Genomic DNA, 24,095 nt, shown 5'->3' with positions numbered 1-24,095 from the left:
ATACATCTCAGCCAGCGCCTAAAGTTGGTGAACATCCCCTCTGGGGAACCCCATCTGATTCAGGAGGTTGAGGACATCTGGAAGTGTCCCCTCTCTTGTGCTGCATCTTCTGTCCATGAGCATGGAGGGCTGAGTCATGCTTTGGCCACCCCCATGTGGTGGTGGGGTGGTCAGGGTGCCTTCTGCCCACGTTGAAGGGCTGTTGGCAAGGGCTTGTGTAGCTTCAGCCTGCCCTTACGGTGAGTTTTCTCCTCCTTGGCTGAGTCTGACGGACTCAGATGGGTGGTGGAACGGCGTGGTTGGGCCCGGTGGTGGGGCTTCTTGTGTGATAACTCCCAAGTTTTTTGGTTGGCGTCTTCAAGCTGGGCCTGGTGGTGGAGCTTCTTGGTTGGAGTCCCCAAAAGCAGTCTGGTAGTGGAGGATTTTGGCTGACATCTTCTAGCTGGGCCTGGTGGTGGAGCTTCTTGGTTGGAGTCCCCAAAAGCAGTCTGGTAGTGGAGGATTTTGGTTGACATCTTCAAGCTGGGCCTGGTGGTGGAGCTTCTTGGTTGGTGAAGGCAAGTTTAGCCTGGTGGTGGAGCTTCTCAGTTGGCCTATGACATGGGACATGTGGACAGGGATGGGTGGCATGGCTGGGCAGTTTTTTTTCCTGAGGAAAGAGCCTTCCTGAACACTTTTATTTCCTTCCTCCCCACAGCTGATAGTCGAAAAGACGACTGACTACCCTTCGGCCGAGTACTCCCTGGTGGAGGATGTAGCCCTCCACTTCACGTGTTTGATGGACAGACTGAATGAGCAGCGCCTCTTTCAGCCGGACCTGTGCGACGTGGACATCGTGCTGGTGCAGCACAAGAGCATCTTCCCGGCGCACAAGGGGGTCCTGGCGGCCTACAGCCAGTTCTTCCACTCCCTCTTCACCCAAAACAAGCAGCTGCAGCGCGTGGAGCTCTCGCTGGAGGCCCTCACCTCCCAGGGCCTCCAGCAGATCCTCAACTTCATCTACACCTCCAAACTCCTCGTCAACTCCTGCAATGTGCAGGACGTGCTGAACGCGGCCGCCGTGCTGCAGATGAACAACATCGCCTCCTCCTGCCAGGACCTCCTCGACACGCGCTCGCTCAGCCTGGCCGCCGACATGGCCCTGCCCGCCGAGGGCTGCGCCGGCCCCCCGCCCTACTACTGCGAGATCAAGCAGGAGGTGGACGCCCCCCACCCCAAAATCTACGCCCGGGAAGGCAACGACCCCTACTCGGTGCGGGTGGAGGACGGGGCGGGTGGTGGGACACTCCCCGCGGGGCCGGCCAAGCAGTACTACAAGGAGGAGAAGGATGGCGGCCCCGGCGCTGTCTGTAAGATGGAGGGTGAGGAATCTGAGGAGGACCTGGACAGCCAGGGCTCCTACAACCGGGAGCAGATCATCGTGGAGGTGAACCTCAACAACCAGACCCTCAACGTCTCCAAGGGGATGGAGGGGAAGGCGGCCGCCAGCGAGGCGGCCGTGATGGGGCGGCCTGATGGCGACGGGCGCGACACGGAGGAGGACGGGGAGGAGGAGAACGAGGAAGGGGAGGAGGAGGAGGAAGAGGAGGAGGACGCGGAGGTGGGGGAGGAGGAAGAGGAGGAGCACAGTGAGGAGGAAGACCTGGAGGAGACGACAGAAGAAGAGGAGGACGAAGATGACGATGAAGATGCGTCGGAGGTGAAAAGAGAAAAGAGCGGGCAGCCCCGCAGGGGTAGCCGAGTATCCAAGGCCACTAAATCCACCATGGCCACCAGGTCGCAGGAGATGGCCAAGGCAGAAGAGGAGGAGGAGGAGGAAGAGGAAGGGCAGCGAGGGAGGAAGAGGAAGAAGGAGCAGGATGGGCTGGGCCAGAAGGTGAAACTGGAGGAGAAGCAGCACTACCCGTGCAAGAAGTGCCCCCGAGTCTTCAACAACCGCTGGTACCTGGAGAAGCACATGAACGTCACGCACAGCCGCATGCAGATCTGTGACAAGTGCGGCAAACGCTTCCTCCTCGAGAGCGAGCTGCTGCTGCACCACCAGACCGACTGCGAGAAGAACATCCAGGTGAGCCAACCCGGCGCCATCCCACTGGGGGGGGGACATCCCACCATGGAGGGGACATCACACTAGGGGAAGGGCATCCCACTACGATGGGCATCCGACCACAGGGATGGGTATCCCACCATGGGAGGACATCCCACTAGGGGAAGGACATCACACCACTCTGGAACATCCCACTGCAGGGATGGACATCCCACAAGAGGGGACATCCCACCATGAGGCGTCATCCCACCACGAGCTGGGACATCCCACCACGGAGGGGACATCCCCCTAGGGAAAGTACATCCCACCACGATGGGACATCCCACCTAGCATGGAGAACATCCCACCCACCTACACCCTGGGATGGGCTCCTGCTCAAAAATACTTCTGACCTTGCTGATGGCACGTGGTGGACCGGAGGGACCCTTGCTTCTCCCACGACTCGTATTTAGGCTTGGGGGTTCCCACGGTGGCATGGGACTGGTGGATTAGTGCTGGAGGACTGTGATTTCCCTTGGCCAGCTGGGTGGAAGTGGGGAGTAACTTCAGGGGAGTAATTTTTCTTTGGGTTTATTCAGTTAATCTGCATAAAACATTGCGAGCCCCTAATGGAGACGCACTCCAGCCGGTTCCACCCAGGCTTAGAGCAATTTAGCTTAATTCAAAGAACTGCTGACATGAGTTGAAGTAGTTGTAATCTGCCTTTTGTGCTTGTTAGCTCGCGTATTAGGAAATTTGTGAACCCACTTGACATCTGCGCGTGGCTCGGGCACAGCGTGTCCTTCACCTAGAGCTAACAGGATCTTCGTCTGCGTGTGCAAATCGCCTCCGTTAAATCAGTGCAATTTGGGGAGGGTAGATAGGTGTCCCAGTTGAGCAGCAAAATTACACATTCCTGCAGAGCCCTCCAGCTCGTCTTCTGATCCCCAAGGAGCAGTTTTGCACAACGCCACTGCTACAAATAAAATAAATCATGTCTTCTGTAGGGCTTTGCACATCGTCCTTCCCATCAAGCAGTGGGATTTTAAATGGTCCTGCAGCCCTACTGGGGGAAGGGAACACGGCCCAGATGCTGCTGAAGCCCTTTAAGGCTTGTATCCCAAATAAAATAGGTGATGGAGCCATTTGGGGTGTATTTCTGAGAAATTCACAGGGCTGAGGATGCTTTTTTTGGATGTGTTTGTGTTCACTGTCCTGGGACCAGTGAGAGCATCTCCAACACCCCCTGCCCGCGGGCTTGTGGCTGGTTCGGAGCCTGTCGTAAAGCAATTCAAAGTGGGTTTTCCCAGAGCGTTGCTTCATGCTCTTCTGCTTTCCTGCTGGGTGACATGGGGCTATCATCCTCCACCTCATTGCTTTTTTTTCCTCTCCCCTTTTTATCCCTTTTCCAGGTCATTTCAGAATAGGGGGAACCGCGGCTGTCCCTGTGGTGACTTCCCTCAGCGGAAAGCTTGGCTCATTACCTTTTACTTAGTGAAGTGTTTTTAATTTTATAAATAGAAGCCAAATTCACTCAATTTACTCTGACAATATTGAATAACTTTATTAATATACTGTGGAATTGTTTCTGGATGGAAATGAGATTTTTTTTTCAACTCTATGCCTATACCGGACAGGTTTTATTTCTTGTTTTTAACCACATCTGTGGAGGGACTTTTCCTCTTATCCCATCCGTGTCAGGTGCTCTCTTTTGCTGACTAGTGCCCAAATCTCACCCATGAGCTTTGCTCCCTGTGAACGTTTCCCACCACCAGCCGTGGCCCTGCAGGCTCCGTAGCAGCTTTCCGGCCACCTGAAAAAGGATTCAGCCTTCGCTTTGTCACGTTGGATCTCAGAATCTCTTTTGGCCGTCTCCAGTGTGGTGTTCCTCTTAACTTGCCAGAATTGATCTTATTTGCCTTGTCTTTTGCCTGAGGGTGCAGGGCTCTGCCCTCGAGGCAGCTCGGTGGCAGCCGGGGGCTTTCCTTCATCTCCCGCTTTCTCTCTCTCTTTAATTTTAATATTTCCCTGCAGCCTTTTCCTTTTTAAGTGGAGGAATGTGGAAGTTGTCCTGAAACATCTCTTAGAGCAGAGATAAAACTGTTCCGATCTGTAGAAATATTTACTTAGAAACGGCAAAGCTCAGAGGACTGCTCGTGCTGAAATTCGGGCCTGCCAAGATGAGGAAGGCGAGCGCTGGGAATGCCTCTGTGACCCTCGTCGTGCCTCCCAGGCACCTAAATATAAATAGAGACACTGTGACTGCATGACATAACAGTATATTTTCCACGGTTCTGCAGCCTCATAGAGTGCAAAATTTGGATGAAGCCCATCAATGAGCTCCTCGAGGTGGGAGGAGGAGGTCGAGGCCGCGTTATCTGCGCTTCTTCAGGCCCCGCCGTGAACCCCCAGGGGTTTGCTTGGCCGTGCTGTTGCCAGATGGCTCCTAGGCATCAATTAATTATTTTTCTCAACACACCGGCGAGCTGAAGAGGCTCTGGTCCTGGTTGGACAAGAGGAGGATGAGTGTCCATGTCCATCGAGGCTCAGTAAACAGTTTTGCCCTGATTTAGGCAATTCCCAGCCCTTCCTCGTACAGGGATGTGAGCTGAGCTCGTGTGGTAGCCATGGGCACGTGGTGAAAAGACGACTGCAGCCCGTGCCAGAGGTGAAAAAACAAGTCGTGGCAGCCAAGGTTACAGCTTTTTCTGGCAGTTTTCTGAGAAACATCAAACTTGGTGGAGCTGGAAGGAATCTCTACCATAACTTTAAGGGGGAGACTTTGCACGTGCTTAAAAACGTCACGGCGTGGCGTCGTGTTGTGTAAGTGAACAGGTTTTGGGGTCTGCTTTGGTCCATTAATGACCGTTATCTGAATTAATGGGTATTAATAGAATTGTGGGGATTGATGGATATTTTCACAGTTTACGGATATTAATTGAATTTGGGGGATTTTCAGAGAACTCAGTGCTAAAGTGTCCAGAATACCTGCCAAGGACTGAAGTCATTCTGCCCTGTCTTGGGCCTCTCTTTTTTCCCATATCACTTGCAGCCTCCTAATGCTGAGATAGTGGGTTTTTTTTGGATATAAGGTCGTCATTGTGTGCAAGCATGCAAAGCATCATCCCAACTAGGGATGAGCCCCTGGTGCAGGAGGCAATGGGTATGGGAGTCTTCTCCACCCATTGTCTCCCTTGGAAAGGCGTCGCCCCCTTCCCCATCCGGTGGATAGAAATTTGAGTTTTGGAGATTTTTGACCGACGAGGTCTGGAGCAGACTTGGTGTTGTTAAATTGGCTTTAGGTTTTGTTGATGACGTTGTCTTTCAATGAAGCAAAACCTCAAATGCGGCCATGCCTCGGGACGTTCCCCTGCCTCCCTGCCCAGCCCCTCTCTCGTTGCAGTGCGTGACGTGCGGGAAGGGCTTCAAGAAGCTCTGGTCGCTCCATGAGCACAACAAGATCGTCCACGGCTACGCCGAGAAGAAGTTCTCCTGTGAGATCTGCGAGAAGAAGTTCTACACCATGGCCCACGTGCGCAAACACATGGTTGGTGAGTGCGGGAGGTGCTGGGGCCGCGGGAGGTCTCGTTAGGGTGCTCGTCTGGCGTTCCCATGATGAAGGGCGTTTTTCTATTTCGGCCGTGTTGGGAATTTAGGGCTGGGCTAACTCTTGGTGAGCTTTCTGACGGCAAACAAAGGCATTGAGACTTGCCTTTTTTTTATCCTGCGGTGCCGGGTAGTTAATGCTGAGCGTGTGCCTGCTCTGTACAGCTTGCTTTTGGAGCAGTTCTCTGCTGCAGAGCAGGCACGGCACCGGGGAATCTCATTTATTTTATTTAACCAGAAAAAAAAAAAAAAAGGCTTCAGAAGTGATCAAAGGAGGGTTTGAAGTGTAACCATCCTTCCCTTGTAAAAGAGGATGAGCCTGCGCCAGCGCTGGGCTTTGAAAAGCAAACTGCACATGGCAGCGCCAGTCACGTCCCTCAGGCTGGCTGCTGCTCCAGGCACCAGAAAGGACCAAAAAAGGGATTTTTTTGCAGGCAGCGAGGGGGGTGTCCCACACTGGGTTGTTTTAAGGAGAGATCTGAAGGACAGGGGGCTGTTGGTGAGCCCCAAGATGTGTTCATGGGTGGCACGGTGCTGCTGTGCATCTTCTCAAGATGTTTTTGGGTTGGCCGTGGTTGGGCACCAGTTGTGGGGTTTTGGGAGCTGTCACGGGACTGTTGGAGGTGGATGCATGGGGAGGGCGTGTGACGCTGCTCGCCTTCGCTCCAGCTCACACCAAGGACATGCCCTTCACCTGCGAGACCTGCGGGAAGTCCTTCAAGCGCAGCATGTCCCTCAAGGTCCATTCGCTGCAGCACTCGGGGGAGAAGCCATTCAAATGCGAGGTAAGGTCCCTTCCCTGGGGAGTCATTTTTTGGCATTATTTTAGGTGGAAAATTTTGATTTTTGTGCTGCTCGCGCACGCTGCCGATTGGGCAGGGGTGGGACAAGACGCGGGGGTGTTTGAGGCGCTCATTGTCTGCTTGTCCTCGCCCTGCAGAACTGCAACGAGCGCTTCCAGTACAAGTACCAGCTGCGCTCCCACATGAGCATCCACATCGGGCACAAGCAGTTCATGTGCCAGTGGTGCGGCAAGGACTTCAACATGAAGCAGTACTTCGACGAGCACATGAAGACGCACACAGGTGAGAGAGAGCTCCTGGCTTGTGGGATGGGGAGCGATGGGGTGCGGGTGGCACAGATGGGGTTGGAGGGGAAGGATCCGGCCGCCGCTTCTCACCCGTGCCCCCCAACGCAGGCGAGAAGCCCTACATCTGCGAGATCTGCGGGAAGAGCTTCACCAGCCGCCCCAACATGAAGCGGCACCGCCGGACCCACACGGGCGAGAAGCCCTACCCCTGCGACGTCTGCGGCCAGCGCTTCCGCTTCTCCAACATGCTCAAAGCCCACAAGGAGAAATGTTTCCGCGTCAGCAACCCCTTGGCTTCGGACACGGCCACCCCCCAGCCCGCCGCCAGCCCAGCCCCGCTGCCCCCCGGCCCCGGCGTCTCCCCGCTGCCGCTGCTTCATCCCCTCCCACAGAGCCTCCCTCCTCCTCCTCACCTACCGCCACCGCCTCCCCTGTTCCCTGCAGGGAGGATAAATTCCAATAACAACTAGGTGCCCCCCCACGCCCCGCACAGACTGCTCTGCCCTTCGGAAATGCCCGGGGAGCCATGGCTTCGCTTGCTCTCTACCCCCCTTCCTCCTCATTTTGGGGTTGTTTTGGTGGTTTTTTTTTGGTTTTTTTTTCTCGCCCGTAAAGCCTTTTTTTTTTTTTTTTTTTTTTTTTGTGGAGAGGGGGAGCTGGGGGAAGCCCCTGAGGAGCGTGGATGCTTGGGGGGTAACCGTCCGTAAAGGTGCAGATAAAAGGCATCGCTCTCCGTTTTGTCCCAGCCGTCAGCCCCTGTGCAGTCTTCCACCAGCAATCCCCGTCATCGGGAAAACACGGAAGGGAAGCCTCTCCCAAAGGGATTTTTCCCACCGAGAGATGGTGATTTGACCCAGCGAGGGGACGGATGCTGATGTGCAGGTTCCATCGGCTCCGTCCCCAGCTGGGCTGCTCATCCCGACCCTCCCCGGCTTGCCCCTTCCCCGCGTAACGACTTCATCTCCATGCCAAGAGGGCTGTGGGGCACGGAGGAACATGATGCTGCGCCATCCGGGGTGCCAGCACTTCCGTATTTATAAGCAGAAATCTAGCTAGTGGTGCTTGAATCCCTGTACTGTAAAGCTGGTCTTTAATTAGGCCCTTTCCCCGAGAGTTGAGGTGGGCACCGTGCAAGAGCTTCCTGCCGGCCCCGGTGGCCTATGGCGAGTAGATGTCCCCGTTGGAGAGCCATCAGCAGCCCTCGCCTTGTCTTCCTGCCCCGACACAAGTTTTCCTCCCCGATAGGCAAAAGCACAAACACCGGTGCTGTGTCTTGGGGCATCGGCAGCCAGCTGCCCCTTTGGTTTTGCGATTTTGGGGGTTTTCTTCTGGTCCCAGTGAGAGCCGGCTTTTGGAGTTTGCAGGGTGGCTTTGGAGGAGCTCAGATGGCCTCGGGACCAGTGGGAGGGTGGCTCCGGGATGGAGGAGCGGGACGCAGCCCGTTCTCGGCAGAATCAGCCCAGAATAGTGCCTTAACAATTCGAATAAACCCCTGACCCATGGGGGAGCTCCAGGCTGGGAGCTGTTGGGTCTCATCCCAAGGATTAGACCCTGGTCAGCCCAATGACGTCCCGTCCTCCAACTTCTTGCCATGCCAGGAAAGCCCACGTTACTCTACCAAGCTTCCCCTCCCCATAGGGTTGGCAGCCCCTCGGGGGGGACCAGAGGGGACTGACATGCCCGTGTTGTCCCGAAAAGGGCTGCGGTCGGCTCGGTTATGCCCCACGGTGTGGGTTAGCACCTCTCTGGCCACCTTGTCCTTGCGTGTTCGCCTCCCAGTGAGCTGAATGATGTTGAAGTTGAGCTGGTCTTGGATTTCACTTATTCAGGCTGGCTTTGTGCCAGCGGGGGAGAAGAGAAATTGTGGTGTGGAGCGGCAAAGCCAGGGAGGTTTTGCTGTTTTCTTTTTTTTTTTTTTTTTGTCAGACGCCAGGGGGTCCAAGCTGGGTCTCTTGCTGCTGTGATTTACCTTGGGGTGTCACGTGTTGATCTGACCATGGCTCTGTGGTCTCTCTGCCCAGGAAGGTGTCCCCGTTCTCGGTCGGGGTGAGCTGGGAGCACTGCAGAGCCCCTGGCCTGGGCAGAGAGGTGCCGGGCAAGAAGTGGAGCTCATTGCAGCTGCCCAGGCCAGTAGTTGTGTGTGGATGTGGCCAGGTCGTGGAGGAGGTGCTGAGGAGGTCTGATGGTGGTTAAGGAGGGAGAGAGGACACTGCAGGAGCCCTTTCTTGTTCACACCTCGGTCTGGGCGGTGCTGGGGTGCTGGGGAGGGTGATCCACGCCTGGCTCTGCGTGAAGTCTTTGTGCTTCGTCTTCTGGACCAAGCCAGGAAAGCTCTTGGGCATTTCTGAACCTGCCCCTGTGAAGCCAGAAGGGCTCATCCACGTGCTCAGGAGCTCTGCTGGATGGGGTTGTGCAGGGGCAGCAGCCTCACTGGGACAGGGGACCGCCCGCTGTCCTTGAGAGTGCCATTCGAGGTGACAAGTTAGGTGCTCGGTGTCCTCTGCTGGGTGGTGCTCCCCATACTCAGCATCTCTGGAGGGCCGGCTTTTCTCGTGGGTGTTAGCATGTTGCTGTTCGTCCTTGTGCTGGCTGGGATTCTGTGGAGCTCAGTACCAGGGAGCTGAGCCCCATTCCCAGCTGCTTGAGCAGGGGGAGGATGCTGTGGCAGAGCTGCCCTGCCACGTCTGACCTCCTCAGGTGGGTGCCAGAAGCTCTGCTGCTCGCCTTCCTTCGTGACCCCTGGGCTTATCGGGGCGGTGCAATGCCTTCTCCAACTCCCACCTGTGAGGGACGCGGGCACTCGGTTCTTGGGGCCATTGGCTTTTTGAAGGGACCATGACCCAGCCTGGAAAGTAATTGCTTTGGAGGCACTTTCAGTGATACCCTTGGAGATGTTGGAGGGCCTCAGTAGAGTGGTCCGTGCTGTCTCCTCCTTCTCTGCCTTCCAGACCCCTTCCCCTTGGGCTCCCTTGTGTTTCTTTTCCCTTGCACTTGGCATTGAGACAGGATGGGAGCCCGCACCCCAGGGAGACTTCACCTTGCCTGTATGGTCTTCTGTGATGGAGCCCATCAGCCTGCCTGCCTGGCAGATTCTTCCCCCAAGTAAATCCCTACACCAACGCATGCCCCCTCGTACCGCTCACCTGGAGGTGGCTTTCCCCATCCCTGCCCCAGCTCATCCTCTCCCAGGGAGGACCTGTCCCGCTCAGATGTCACCAGAAGATGACAGCTCCTCCTCGAGGCTGATGAAGCCGCGTTGGTCTCAGGAGGGAAGAGCGGGTGCAGAGCACTTGCTGGCCCTCGAAAAACTTCCTGGTCCATGGAAAACCCGACGACTGCTCTCAACCACCTCCAGTCCCCTTCGAGAGCCTGCCCGGAGAGCCGCTTGGAGATGTCGACATGTGACCATGCACACAGCACTTTGGAGAACCAGATCCCTGCTGCTCCCTCCCCTCTCCGAGGCCTGGGCAGCTCCCAGGAGTCCTACACAGCCTCCGAGCCCTTTTGTCTACGCCCTGACTCAGTCCCGATGTGTCTCGTCGTGTCTGGTTTTCATTAACGTACTAAGAGCTCAAAGGAGTCGCTCCCACGGCGCCTCGTCCCACATCCATCCCAGTCGGACCCCGTTGGCCCCCGTTGGGTTAAAAGGGGCGGGGGAGTTGGGTCCGTTGTTTTCAAGCTTTTTATATTTTATTTTATTATTATTATTATTTTTTTTTAACTCTTGCACCTTAATCTCTCACATCCCTTCTTCGACAGACCGTGAGGGTGGAGAGGGGCTTGATTTCCATTGCGCGTACCCAAGAGCAGCCCGCAACGCAACGTTCGGCCGACGGCTCTGCCCGCGGCCCGGACCTGGCGGAGTTTTGGGTTTTATTTTCCCTTTGGTTTGAACTCTGGGGAGGGAGGGAGCCACGCAGGGAGGGTTGTTTTTGTTTTCTATATCCCAGGAGCCTGGTAGCACAGACCAGTTAGCCTCATTATGTCCATGAGGTACGGCTGGCCCTTCGGACCACAGCCATAACCCAAGCGCAGTGGGAAGGTGATGGATGGACGGACGGTGGGTGGGAACGGCTGTGACAGTGCAATAGAGACGAGCATCCGCTGCTAGACAACTCCACTGATTAAACTCTTGGTTCGCCTGAAGTCAAGAGGGAAGGACAGATGGACAGACGCCCTTGGTTCACACGGACGGAGAGAGCTTCCCCGCACGCAGCCCCGCTTAATGACACACAACCATGACGGAGTTGGGTCGAACTCACAAAGGAAGAAAAATTTTGAAAAACAGGAGGGAGAAAAAAAAAAAGGAAATAAGAACAACCTCAGTAGCATGGAACTTGAAGGAAACGAACGAAACCCCAAGCACTTGCCTCAAAACTAGTTACTCATGCCTGGTGTTCGGCTCTGTATTATTTTGCGGCATTCAGTACCGGTTGCCCAAACATGCCAAGTTAAGAGTGTATCGGTGGCTCTACTAGTGTGAACAACCTAAACGAAGCACTTTATTCTGTATAGATAAGGGAAGACGGGGAGGGGAGGGGAAGCGTGGATGCTTTTCGGAAGCGTCTTAAGTAATGTTCTAGGAAATGTATTATTATTATTATTATTACTTTTTTTTTTTTTATGACCATGTGTAATCAATATATGTTTATCTTTAACGCCAAGTACAGCAGTTACTCTCTTTGGGACGGTGTGAGGAGGGGGAGGCTGAGGCTACCGGTTTAGCCCATCATCACGGGGCCGCCAGGGCAAGTCATTGCCTGCTGCAGAAACGGGGCGACTCTTGCTGTGGTGTTGGCCCCGTTGATGTCCGGGAGGTCCCAAGAGGTGCTTCAAAGCTGCCTTCCAGGACACAGCTCACAGCCAGCCGTGGCACCACGGCCCCATCCTGAGCCATCTTCTGCCTGGGGGTGCTGGAGCTGCTCTCTGGGCCACCGGCGAGCAAGACGAGCCATGGCGGGCTGTTCTGGGGGGTCCCTAGAGGCCAGGTCCTTGGCCGTGCTTTGAAACCTGCTTTTGGCCTCTCACCAAGGCACGTTCAGGGGTCACTGAGCTCTGAAAGTGGTGAGAGGACAGAACTGGGCCTTTCCACTGCGTTCTCCCAGTCTGGAAGTGTTATGACTGTTACCAAAGAGGTTGCAAGTGGAAGGACTGAATCAATAAACGATTTGTCTTTTATAAAAGAAAGCCTAAAGCTCCACCGCTTTCTTTGTTCTTATGGTAGGGTCTCGCTTCTGCTGTTGCTTCACACGCGTGGACTTTGTGTTGGGTTTGGTGGGAGGCTCTGTGTGTCTGTGTGAGGCAACTGGACTGTCGTGGGCCAACAAAACATAGCTTTTCAGGGAAGGGTGATGAGTGGGTGGAGGACAGGGCTCGATGCTTACAGCCCCGGGGGTTAGGGTAGGTGAGGACTGAGCTCATAGGTCCTGCTGGCTGCATGAGCTTTGGGTGAACTATGAGACGAGGCTTCCTGAGCACCTCTGTAGGCAGTGGAGAAACCGAGGAACCCATCCAAAGGCACGCAGCACCTTCATTGATCGGAAATGGAGCTGTGGGAACCTTGCCAGCTGATGTCAGCACCGATGTTGGGAAGCTAATGGAAGACAAGATGATTTTGCCGCACCCTTGGGATGTACCTGCCACTCTACAGCTAGCATTGCCTGGAGAAGATAGCCGTGGGGACCTGTGCTGATGGAATTGTGGGCATCTCAGCCAGGAAACCACGGGGCAGCAGCAAGGAGTGATGCCTCCCTGGGTGTTCCTGCTAGCGTTTCTTCCTTATGATTGCCTTTGGACTGAAGCAGCTTCTTGGCAAGGAGGTGGTGAACGTCTCCTGGCCAGGCTTTTGCTTGGCGTTGTGCAAATCTTCTGCCTTCCTTGGGCCAGCTCTGGCTTGCAGACTCTGAGAGTTGGCCCTTGTTGCTCAAGTGATGGGATATTTCAAGCTCTTCTTTTATAAAACTGCCTTTTTTCCTTTTATCTTTTCTTGCCCCGTGCCAGCGGTGGCGTCTCTCAGGGCTTCGTAATGGATGTGAACTGCACACGAGCGCTCACCTCCCGTTAACCATATCCCCAGTGGACAGCTGCAAGGTGAGAGGACCGAGGACGTGGACCGGCTTTAATCACCACTTCTCAAGCTGTTATTGACCATAGCAACTTAATGAGACACTGCAGTGCTCCCCTTGACTTCAAAGGGCCCATGTTTACCCCAGGAAAGCATTTTTTGAGAGCCACATGGCAGCCGGTGGATGGGGATGAGCCCTGGTTTATGACCGAGCACCTATAGCTTCCTCTTCCACAGCCAGCAAGAAGTGCTTGAAGCAGAGGTATTGGGTTCCAGTCCCAGGCAGGAGGTGCTATCCCACCACTGTGTTAAATGACTTTATTTTTTTATTCTGGGTAAAGAATCTTTTCACTTCGGACACAAGCTATTCTACGTTTGCCACCCAGTCGCCTCGGATTTATTTTTCTTGTGAAAATGTTTTATTGATTGTCTTCCAAGCAGATTATCCTGCAAAATTGTCTTTACTTCCAAACATGTTTTAGTTTCTCCAAGACTTCATTTTGAGCAAGACAAATCAGCCAGACTTTTGATACTGTGATTTTCATGCCACTTTCAGGGCGTTTACAAGGTTTGTATTTGTTCTTTTTTTATTGTCACCCCCATTCACTGCATCATGAGGGCATGTAAGCATCCAGCTGGCTTTCCTCTTCCTTTCCCTAGGTAAGCTTCTAGTCCTCATATCTACAAGGAAAAACTTTAAGGATACGAACACTAAAGTTTCAGCTCATAAATGCAAGAAAATAAGAATAAAATCTGTGACTCTGCTAGGACTCTCCATGGGGCTGGTTTGCTGGACGTGTTCATCACAGCTTTTGCTTGGTCCTTGTGTTTGGTTGCTGCGGACATTCAGTTCCGGCTCTATAAGCATGCAGACAAAGGGAATTTCTTTTGAAACATTTTAAAGATTTATTTTTAAATAAACCACTGGTCAGGCAGCATGGACATCATCAGATTTTTGCTCTAACAGGTCTCTGTCCTGCTGCCAGTACAGTCATGTTTCTATCAAAACATCGTTATGATAACTTTAAAAAAAAAAAAAACACAATGCATTTTTTTCTCAGTAGGAAGCTCTCTTTGAGCCAAACAAAGCTGAGATCTCCATGAATTTTGCAAATTAGAATAGTGTTAAAAAAAAAAAAAAAGTTCAGAACCATAAAAATGAAAGACAGCATAAATAAAAAAAAAAACTTTCCCTGAAAAACAGCACTTGTCCAACTGTAGGTCAGGACACTGTGATCTGTGATTGAAGGTGAGGAGCCCAAAAGGATGGAGATGAGTGCTCACGGCCCTCCCTGCCTGTCTCTCTTCCCTTCCCTTCCCTACTCCTAGCACGACTCTTCCCCTCCTGCAGTCTTTAGCTCTTTACATCTCTTCAGTCCAAAGTCAGGATGGAGATGAAGAACCAAAACGTTTTTCTTGTCATTGCAATGTCCTACGAATTTCTGCTGCCCATGCTCACATGCCTTTTTTCTTTTAACTGTCTTATCCCAACAACCTGCATCACTTGGGAACTCATCCAAGTCCCCCTCAAGGTCTGACCTGCACCACTAGCCTTCGCCTCTTCCTTTTCCTCTCCAAGGTGGGCTCTAGCACCATGCCTCAGGTGAGGAAATATATTAGAGACCCCTTTGTCTGGGAAAACATCAGCTTAGTTCCTTCAGACGCACTTTCTGCCTCCACTGTTGGATGGGGAGGTTCAACAGTGGTTGAGAAGATTGGACAAAACCTGAAGTGGAATAGAAGTATAATCTTTTTGTTCTGGAGTAGTTCATTGCTCCATGTTCGTTACTCTACCCCAGCTCCATGCAGGTTCTAGGGTCCTTCTGTAGTTATCTAGTGAGCATCATGAAATTCCCATAATACCTCAAGATAATTTTCCCCCTTTCCCATTTGACCAAGTAAAATGGTACCAATCACAGATGCAATGTCCTGCACAGTATCTCAAGAAACCCTGCCATGTCTCTGTGCTACTAAGCATGGCCTCACCTCCCCCCGTCCCTCCTTGTCCCAGGCCCCAGGGGAAGAAGTATATCCTGCCCCACTACATCTTCGTTAGCCGCAAAACGTTGAGGCGCACGGGAAGGAAGGTGGCACCAGAGGCGTACTGGATCTCCCGGAGGACCCCTTCCCACTTCTTCTGCTCTTCATCATATCTGGGGAGAGACAGAGGGAGAGTTGTGGTGAGGAAAGCATCTTCCCTCCCCACTTCAGCTGCTCTCCATGGTGGTGGGAGGCCTGGTGTGTTGTGTGGTGTCCCACAGAAGATATTTGGCCACTGAGGGGGGTAACATGGGGACTTTCAGCCCTGGTATGCTTTGGTTCAACAGGCTAGGATGTGCAGATATCAGCTCATGGTCTCGCAGGAGACACCATTTCCACTGGAAATGGCTTGATGTCAAGACTGAACATCTCTGGTGAAGGCCAGATGCCTGCTGAGGGTGCTCTAGAGCCACAGAGCCGAACGACAGGAACTAACCCCGCATTAGCAGCTGTCAGAAAGCGTTTTCTGACCGCTCCTCTGCTCCCACGTAAGACAATCTCATTTCCATCCTGAGCACTGGCTCTTCCCGGGGAGAGCGCTCATCACACAAACACGGCTTCGAGCCAAAGGGGAGGTCTGGAACCAGCTCCAAACAAAATGTCAGTTCAGGAAAAAGCTGAAGGAGCAGATTTTCCCTGGTATGTTGCTGTACGAGACTGGGAGAAATCACTGAATTGCCTAACGTGCCCTCCAGCACAGCACAGGCCAAACATCTCACCCAGAGCCCCCATGCTGAGCCTTCAGCCTCGTGCTGAGGCAACAACAACATGATGAAGGCATCAAGAAAGACAGAAACTATCTGTTCCCTTGGTGGTTTTCGCTGAGTAACGTCCCCCCACCTCCCATGCCACCACGGAGAGCCCCAGGGAAGGTCATCACCTCCAAACGTCATTCAGCTCCGTTGGCACCAGCTCTCCCGACTCAGTCTCCACCGTGGCGAAGCCCCCGAGCAGGTAGAGCACCCCAGCCAGGCTCACCAGGCTGACGGAGCTGCGCTCCTGCGGGAACTCGGTGAAGGTGTCCCACCTGCCATGTCGAGAGAGGGGACACGTTAGGGCACCCTGCCTCTCCCCGTCATCATCATCAACAGAATTAACTAGCGGCAGGTTAACTTGTGTAGGTTTACATGGGATGGGATCATACACTGCCTGGTACTAGAGATGTTTCCATCATCGTAGCTCAACTTCATTTTTCTGCGAGTAGCTGAGCTGTGGTGCTCACCCAGCGTGGACCAGCAGGTTCCAGGGGCTGGATGCAGCCACAAGGCCCACCCCAAGCCAGGGAATGCGTCTCTTGCATAGGGTGAAGATAATAAGATGAAGCTACAGCCCTGCAAAGCACCTAAAGGCTTGACCAGTTGGTGAAACCACTTTGAGTGCAAGCCTGGTGGGATCCACAGCCCAACCACAGTGGTCTCATTAATTCCCAGTGGTCTGAGAAATACAGACTGGGAGAAACTGGTATCAGGAGTTGCAAACAAGCTCCTGAAGGGTTGGAAGCTGCTCAATGTACACCTACAGCTGGTAGCTAGGCCCTGAAGGTGTGCTCAGGTACATACTTGTTGGTGGCAATGTCGTACACTTCCACCGAGTTGGTCAAGCCGGAGTCGGTCACACCAGCCGCCACGTAGATTTTGTCTTTGTGCATCGTGGCTCCAAACAGCGAGCGGGCAGTTTTCATGGGAGCCAGCTCCTTCCACTCGAACTTATTGGGGTTGTAGACACACATCTTCTTCAGGCACTTCCTAGAGAAAGAGGAGAGAGGAGAGGAGGTTTGCTTTCCTGCCCGGGGGCAGCTTGGTACCGCAGGAGTTTGGGGATGGCTGTTGGGAGGAATGTGGGTCTCTTGGAGGGATTTTGGTACCCTCTGCATTGGCTTTAGGGGATTTGCTTGGGTGTGCTCTCAGGCATGACCATGCCCAGAGACATTAGGTGTGTGTATAACATGGCATGGCTGCTTTGGAAAAGGAATCCTAGAAGCTCAGCATCGCGTTCACACAGCTGGGTAAAGGCCCTGTGCACCTAAATTCCTCTCAGGACCTTGCAAGCAGCCTTCAGACGGTGTTTCAGTGCTGCTGTCTCAACATGACCCAGCAAAATATCATCATTAAGGTCTCCGTTACCCAGGACAGCAGTGTGATGTGTGTGGATGTATGCACGCCCACATCAGACCGTAATCCTTTCAGAGCAGAACCTCTTTGCTGGGTTATGGCACGTTTGCTCTGCAAACACTCACGCTTCTGCCTTGCGAAGCAATCCCTGCAACGCTCCCCGAGAGCGGCCGTTTCTGCAGGAGGGCAGAATACGGGTGAGGTTTGAAGAGGTTTTTCACCCTCGTTGCAAGCAGCCACCTGGGTTTAGCTACTAGGATCATGCTTCTCCACGGCAGGTCAAAGACGGAACTCCCCTGATGTTCACTGTGCCCTGTAGGGCTCCTAAGGGCTGGGGAAGGGCAGCAGCAACACAGACGAGCTCAGAGGGAAGTGGCTCTATGTCTTACATGCCATCCAACCTCCTGAGCCCATCCAGGCTGGGGAGGTACCGACTCATGCTCTGCCCTCCCTCTAGTTCGGGGGCTGACTCCGTAGTTTCTCTCGGTTTTTGACTTACTTGTCACTTCCTTTGCCGCCAATGACGTAGATGAGGTCCTTGTGCGACACCACCGCATGGCCATAAACCGCGTAGGGGAGGGAATCGGCTTCACCCCACTTGAAGGACCTGGATCAGGGAAAGATGGGAGACAAGAGGATTTGTAGCTTGCTGGGTGAGGCCCAGAGCACAGGGCGCTTTCCAGACCTGGAGGTGAGTGCAGATCCTGACTAATGGAAAACAGAGTATCTTAAAAATATGAGGTTTCCAGCGAGGTAATGCTGAACCAGTAAATTTTGTCATTCTAAAAAATAAAAAGGAAGATAAAACATAAAACATGCCAGATGCTTATGCTAATGCTCATCCTTTTCTGCAGCATCCTCTACTTTTGGGCTTTGTGCATAAACAGTGTCTTCCCCCAGGGCCTTCCCTCTTCTACAAGCATTACCAGCCAAACAGAGATGAGACAGAGATTTCGGCATTATATAAAAAATGAAAACCAATGAGACTTAGGGGTGCAATATTCTGAGGACAAATTTCTCTCACTTTTTTTTTTTTTTGTTTGCTATGACCTTCGATTTTAAAGTGCTTTGGTTTGCCGGCAGCCACCAAGGTGGTTACACCCACATTTTGGAGTACGGGGTTGTGCTAAAGCCTCTGAGCTAGCCCCAGGGCAGCTGAGCTGAGGACGTAGCTATAAGACTTGGAAACCCCAAAGCGGTGCCTCTGCTAGGATACCCACTGCTTTTCCACGGCAGACCCTCCAGCTCTGTCCTCAGGCAGGGCTTTAGCACACCTGCGGTCTTTATTTTTACATCCTTATTGTTTACGTTGGGTAGCAGTAGCCCAAAATGGAAACAACTAAAATTTGGGGACATTTGTGGTGATCTGGACCCAAGGGAAGGCTCATCATCAATTACACAGCTACGTTCAGGGGGCAGCTATACAGGCACAAACAGGGCTGACCAATTTCTCAAGATGTGGCTGTTGATGTCCACATTGCTTAGAGCCATCCTCAATTTTCATCCATGTAGGGTGTACCCCCCAAGACTTGCGCTTTATTTTACCCAAGAATGGAGGTGCCTGGGCTCTGAGTGCTTTCTAATTGCCCAATAACTCTGGGCAAATTGTTGCTCCCATAGACCAGCAATTTGTCCTCTCCAGGTTTGTTAGCGTTGAGTTTTTTACCTAAATAACACCAGAAATAGAAGAGGTGTTGATCATCTCCCTGCTAGCCTCCAGCCAATATTTAAGCCACCCCTGATCAAGTAGCAGGAGGACACGCAATATGTCCCAGAGGGGCAATAAATACTCTACTCTGGGGAAATGAAACTGGTTTCAAATCTCAGCCTATAAAACAGATTTTGGAGCACACAAACCTAAATATAAGCTGACCAAAGGCTTGTTAACACCTACCACTGTGCCTCTTTAGGGCAGAGAGGAGCACTCTTTGGATATTTCTGCCTCCTGCGAGCAGAACAGGACGGTCAGTTTTAATATAGCTCATGACATAACATGGTTCAGAGCCCATTGTGCAAAAATAATCATATATTCAGCCTGATATCAATCAGGGTGGGCCATTCAGTGCCACATCTGAATAGTTTCAAAACAAGCTTTCCTGTACAAAAACCACTCCCTGTGAGACCACAGCGAAGGTCACCAAAACTCGAACCAATGGGCAAGAGCAGAAGGAAAAATCTCCCCTTGCTCCTCCGTGCAGGTCCCACGTGAGCATCTGCTAAGTTCAGCCCTTGATAATTTAATATCCCAGTTATGGCTCCCACCCTGGGAGCTTCAATTACAATAAATGAAGCAGCTGGAGAGAGACAGCTCGGAGCCCCAAGGTTCATCTCAAATCGCTCCCCGTGGTCCCAGCATCTAGGTGCAGAGTTCAAGCCCTGTCTCTAAACCTGGTCCCTGGAGAACTGGAGTCATTTTGCACGGCAGCTGCCTCACCTTCTCCTGCCAGCCACCTCCTGCCCCTCGCTCACACGTGGACACTTACAGCCGGTCGTAGCACAGGACCGAATCCAAGGTCTTCTCTCCCTCCTTCAGTTCTTTCCCTCCGACCACAAAAATGGAGTTTTCTGCCTCTCCCAGGCCAAAGAGGCAGCGAGGGGAGGGCAGGGGGGGCATGCCCAGCCAGTCTGCGTCCAGATGGTCGTACTGAAAGGAAACACATGCTCGTTAGTGGGCGCTCTCCAGGCATCTTGGCTTAATGAAGAGCCAGAGGCTAAGAGCAGAGCTGTTCCCACGTGCTGCTCATCACCCCAGCAGGCACTTTCTGCCCATGCCTTGCCCCTGCTGCTGCATCTGGTGCAGGATGGGGAATCTCCGTGCAAATCCAAGTCATACATCACCAGACGTGCTTTATGACAAGGCGTAAGAGCAGAGATGCATGAGCAGGAACATTTTCTGCTCCGTACACCAAAGCCTTGGCTTGGAACAAGTTTGGTTGTTCTTGTCCTTGTGCTCTCCCGTCCTTGGACAGGAGAGTCTCACGTTGGACCTATGAAAAAAACAGTTCCTGGGACTGGAGGAGCTGAAGCACTTCGGTCTTAGGGATTTTTGCCCGAACCTCTCCAGAAATAGCACATGCCGCAGTATTTCATCTTGTATTTTCTGTCTCTGCCAGGTAAGAATGTGGTGTCAGCAATGCTGGCTACACGGGTCACTGTCTTGAGCAAGGAAAGAGTGAAATGCCTTCTCCTCCCACCAACTCTCCCTCTTTTTTTGGCAAAGCTCAGTTACCGTGTTCCTCCTCTGCCTCTCAAGATACTGATGTCCTCTACCACCTTGGTGTGAGAGATGAAACGTGTGTGTGTCTGCCAGAACAAACGGTATTTACACGCTACCCGTCTACCCAACATCTACACGGCCTGATGAAGCTGAGATGGTGCTGCAAAAACCAGAGCTCTTGATGCTGACCACGGTGTGTCCATCCCACCCGACAGACACGGAGATTAATCCATACAGTGCCAGTAGATCAGACAGCAAAGTCCTTGGACATCTATGGACCAAGGCATTACCCCACTTCCCACCAGGAAAAAAAAGACGTGAAAGATTATGAGACAGCACGGGGCTGGGAGCTCTTTGGACATGGTGGGACCTGCAAAGTGGGGCAATATTTTTAACATATCTTGGCAGCAGAGGGGGGACATCGTGTGTTAAGCCTGGGGTGACCTCTAGCAGCCTGTTTGGGGGGACTCTGCACGAGGAGGCTGGGCTGAAGCACTGCCCGAAGCATCGTTTGCTGGGGGCTCGGGCCAAGGAGCTCCAGCTTGCTGGGCTGCCTCCAAAACTCAGCCTCAGCTGGGGGCCCGTGGCTGTTGTCTCTTTGTAAGCTGTGGCCCACATATTTGTTATTTATAGCGCAGACCCGAGCAGCCCGGTCACCAGAAGAGTTCCTGCTTCTCAATGGCTTCAGCATTGTTTTCAAGGCATAAATCTTAGAAGTGACAAATAAAGGATACCCTTTCCCATCTGGAATGTCAACGGAATCATTTTGTTCCTGCCAAAATGTGCAAGGCCTCTGGGATTTATCAGCATTTATATACATTGGTTCTTGTCCTTAAGTCTAAACTATCCCTGACCTAACTCTCAGCAGGAGGAACACGAAAACAGAGAGGATAGAAACAGAGTCAGAAGGTGCAAGATGCTGCTGCCCTGACGCCGTGGTTCAAGGGTTTGTCACACAGCTGCCTGCCTACATCTGTGTGAAATTTCAGCTGGAAAAGGCTCAGAAGAACATTGTATTCCTATACAAACTGTGACCTACGTAAGGGCACTGACGGAAACAAATCACACCTCCACGGACTGACAGCACCTTCCAGCCCTGGGACATGTCTGCTCTTCCCATGCAGGAGTGTCACAGCAGGCTTTGAAGGCACCTCTGTCCCTCTTTTTGGGGGAAAGCAGCTAAAAATGGCCATGAGGTGCCCCACTAGGGAGCTGCAGACATCAATGACATCTTCCCCTCCTCTTCTCCAGGCTGACCAGACCCATGTCCTTCTCTTCTCCAGCCCTAACAATCTTGGTGGCTTCTGCTGGACCCACATCAGTACCTCAATGTCTTCCTTGTAGTGGGGAGCCCCAGCCTGGACTCAGCACCCAGATGTGGGCTCACAAGTGCCTGATTAAAGGAAAAATCACTTTCCTTGACCTGCTTGCCGCAGTCATGGTAATACAGCCTTGCTTGATCAGCAACAAAACAGGTGGAGTATTGATCTTTGGACATAGCTTGTTTGCCTGCTCTGCGCTGCTAACTGATGGAGCTGCCCACATCTGCTGTGGTCAAAGCTCCTGCTCAGCACAAAGAGCCACTTCCCTCAGCCACTCCCACTGCCTTTCCCCTCCATCCTACTTTCCTGGGCCACTTTCGTGGTTTCTTCCCACTGACTCCTCGTTTCACAGGCTGCAGAGGCTCCAAATGCTGCCCCTTTCCAGTTGAGGACACGTGGTGTGGGTGCACAGCCCTACCCATGCAACGAGGCAGGGAAAGGACCAAATTGCGTGTCTCAGCGTGGGAGCTCCCCTTGCTTTATCCTTTCGATGCTTTACTGCTTCCTCCGAAAACAGATGTGAGCCATGGGAGAAGTACAAAAGGATTTCTGGGTATAAGGGAAGGATATAGGATTTACTGGATTCATACAGGGTCAGCAGGAAGGGTAGGGGCCTTGTGTTAGCTCCCTGGGGGGAAGGTGCTCATGGATTACAGCCCAGCCTGGGGCTCAGACCGCTCCCAGCTGAGTCTGATCGCAGCTTTGGTTCTTGCTCAGTTAGAGCAGCCACTTGTCTTGTGGGAGATCCCAAAGAGGCATCACACCGCGCCTTCCTCTGCACAGAATGGAAACGGCCAAGGCAGACTGAACTGAAACTAGGACTCACCCAGGGACAAGAGAAGCATTTGAAAAGGGACAGATATTGGTAGGTAGGGACGTACCCCACGTCCTTGGAGTGTTCTCTCTGTGGCTGTAGCTGTTGCTGTTCCCTGTGTTGGCATCTGGCAGAGTCTCTCCTGTTTTGCTGGGGGTTCATACCCAGAAACATGAAGGATGCAAAGCTGAATCCAGCCCTGATCCCACTAACCTTCCAGTTAGCGTGCCTTATGGCAGCAGGGCTGGACAATATGCATTGTTCAAAGTGATGCCCTGTTCAGGATTTGGATCAGGAAGGCTTATTCCTATCACATTCCCTCCTTCCTCAATGACCAGAACCCCCTGTCAGTGAGATCTCCACTAAAATATAAGAATCTCTAGTAAAGCAACTTAGATGTCTCACTTTCATTTACGGCCTTCAGTTTAGCATCGCATGACAATGGATATTACTGGCATCTGGTGGTGCTCTTAAGTGGTCAGAGAAATAAAAAAGAAATAAAGCTGGTACCTGCAGGAAGTAGGAGCTCATGGGATCCTCTTTGCTGTCCTCGTTGTAGTATAGTCCTCCGACAATGAAGATCTGATTCTCTTTGGTCACCAGACTGACGTGGTTCTTGGGGATTTGAGCAGACAGCGAGGCAAAATAGCACTCGTTGGCAGTGGGGTCATAGGCCACTGCTCCACTGTCACTGACCATGAAAATGAGGTCCTGGAGGAACATGCCAAAGCGCATCGTGTCGTTTAGGATCCCTGGAAGGGCATCCTCCTCTGCCTCTTCCTCCTCCTCTACTGCCCCATTGACAATGTTGTCTTTTGCCTGCTTTTCACCGCTTTTCTTCACTTTCTTCTTCTTCACCACAGTGAATTTGCCTTGCTGGGCATCCTTCACCATCTGCAGTTTCTTGAGCAGTTCTGGGCTGGACTTCACCATGGCGTGCTTCTCCACGTGGTCCTTGATGTAGTCCTTGGACATGAGGCGGAAGCGGATGCTTTCAAAGATGACAGGCAGGGCCTTCTGCCGGCTCTCACGGTCCTTGGTCCCCACCCACTTCATCACCACTTCGAAGACAGTCTCCTCTTTCTCAATGTTGAGGGAGTCACTGGAGATGATGGCAATGAGCTCGTCGGGTGAGAGCTGGTAGAACTCCTCATCGCGGGAGACCAGCGCAAAGCGATCGCAGATGAAATCCCGAGCTGCCACGGCCAGCCGGGCACAATCCAGCATCAAACCCAGCCTGAAGATAGCCAAGCAGTTGCTGAGGCAAAGCCGCTTCTGCAAGAAGGACACGCAGACGGTGAAGATGGAGGGGATCTGGAACATGTTGGCCACGGAGAAGATGTCCTGCACATTCTGCTCTGTGATCTCCAGCTCAGAGGTGTAGATGTAATGGAGGATCTTGCCCATGACATCTGGATCAACATCTTCCAAGCTGACCTCCTTCTTCTTGCTCTCTTCCATGTCTGAGAGGAACATTGCCCGGAAATACGGGCTGCAAGCTGCCAGCACCAGCCGATGGCAGGGAAACTCCTTCCCCTTGACTTTTAAGACACAGTCCAGAAACTTATTGTGGTCCAACATGTCCTTGAGTCCATCCTGGAGGAGAGTTTGCTGGTAGAGACGCAGTTCTTCCACTTGATCGAAAGGTAAACCCATAGTGCAGAGTAAAAGCCCTTTTTTTCCCCCGAGCCTTTCACCAAACCTAACTCTGTATTTATGAATATATCTGTCTGTGTGCCCCTGGTAAAGAAACTTACTCAAAGCAGGGCTCGCGGGGCTCCCTTGCTTCCAGCCTGTCAGCGCAC

The 24,095-nt window shown here is 52.7% G+C and overlaps 2 protein-coding genes across 4 annotated transcripts in view; one reads left to right on the top strand and one right to left on the bottom strand.

Moving 5' to 3' along the window:
• ZBTB47 (zinc finger and BTB domain containing 47) overlaps nt 1-14,228 on the top strand; it is a 22,493-nt gene extending 8,265 nt beyond the window's left edge. For 2 of the 3 annotated variants that reach the window (XM_066991379.1, XM_048062463.2), the window contains exons 2-6: nt 698-2,068; nt 5,430-5,577; nt 6,302-6,417; nt 6,573-6,717; nt 6,831-11,012. In XM_066991379.1, coding sequence (XP_066847480.1) covers nt 698-2,068; nt 5,430-5,577; nt 6,302-6,417; nt 6,573-6,717; nt 6,831-7,192 — 2,142 coding nt within the window. In that variant the 3' untranslated portion in view covers nt 7,193-11,012. Of the gene's footprint in view, nt 1-697; nt 2,069-5,429; nt 5,578-6,301; nt 6,418-6,572; nt 6,718-6,830; nt 11,013-12,722 lie in introns of those variants that run through there. The other variant, XM_066991380.1, reaches the window with a different exon arrangement.
• Nucleotides 13,916-24,095, bottom strand: KLHL40 (kelch like family member 40). The gene is made up of 6 exons (XM_013182370.3): nt 22,801-24,095; nt 19,421-19,581; nt 17,437-17,544; nt 16,386-16,571; nt 15,707-15,853; nt 13,916-14,939 (listed from the first exon to the last, which is right to left on the bottom strand). The coding sequence occupies exons 1-6, from the start codon at nt 23,944-23,946 to the stop codon at nt 14,828-14,830; spliced, it is 1,860 nt and encodes a 619-aa protein (XP_013037824.3). The 5' UTR covers nt 23,947-24,095; the 3' UTR covers nt 13,916-14,827.

Source organism: Anser cygnoides, chromosome 2 (assembly GCF_040182565.1).
Source record: "Anser cygnoides isolate HZ-2024a breed goose chromosome 2, Taihu_goose_T2T_genome, whole genome shotgun sequence".
Lineage (NCBI taxonomy): Eukaryota > Metazoa > Chordata > Aves > Anseriformes > Anatidae > Anser > Anser cygnoides.
The sequence above is the reverse complement of the archived record's forward strand: the minus strand, read 5'-3'. Positions and strand labels throughout refer to the sequence as shown.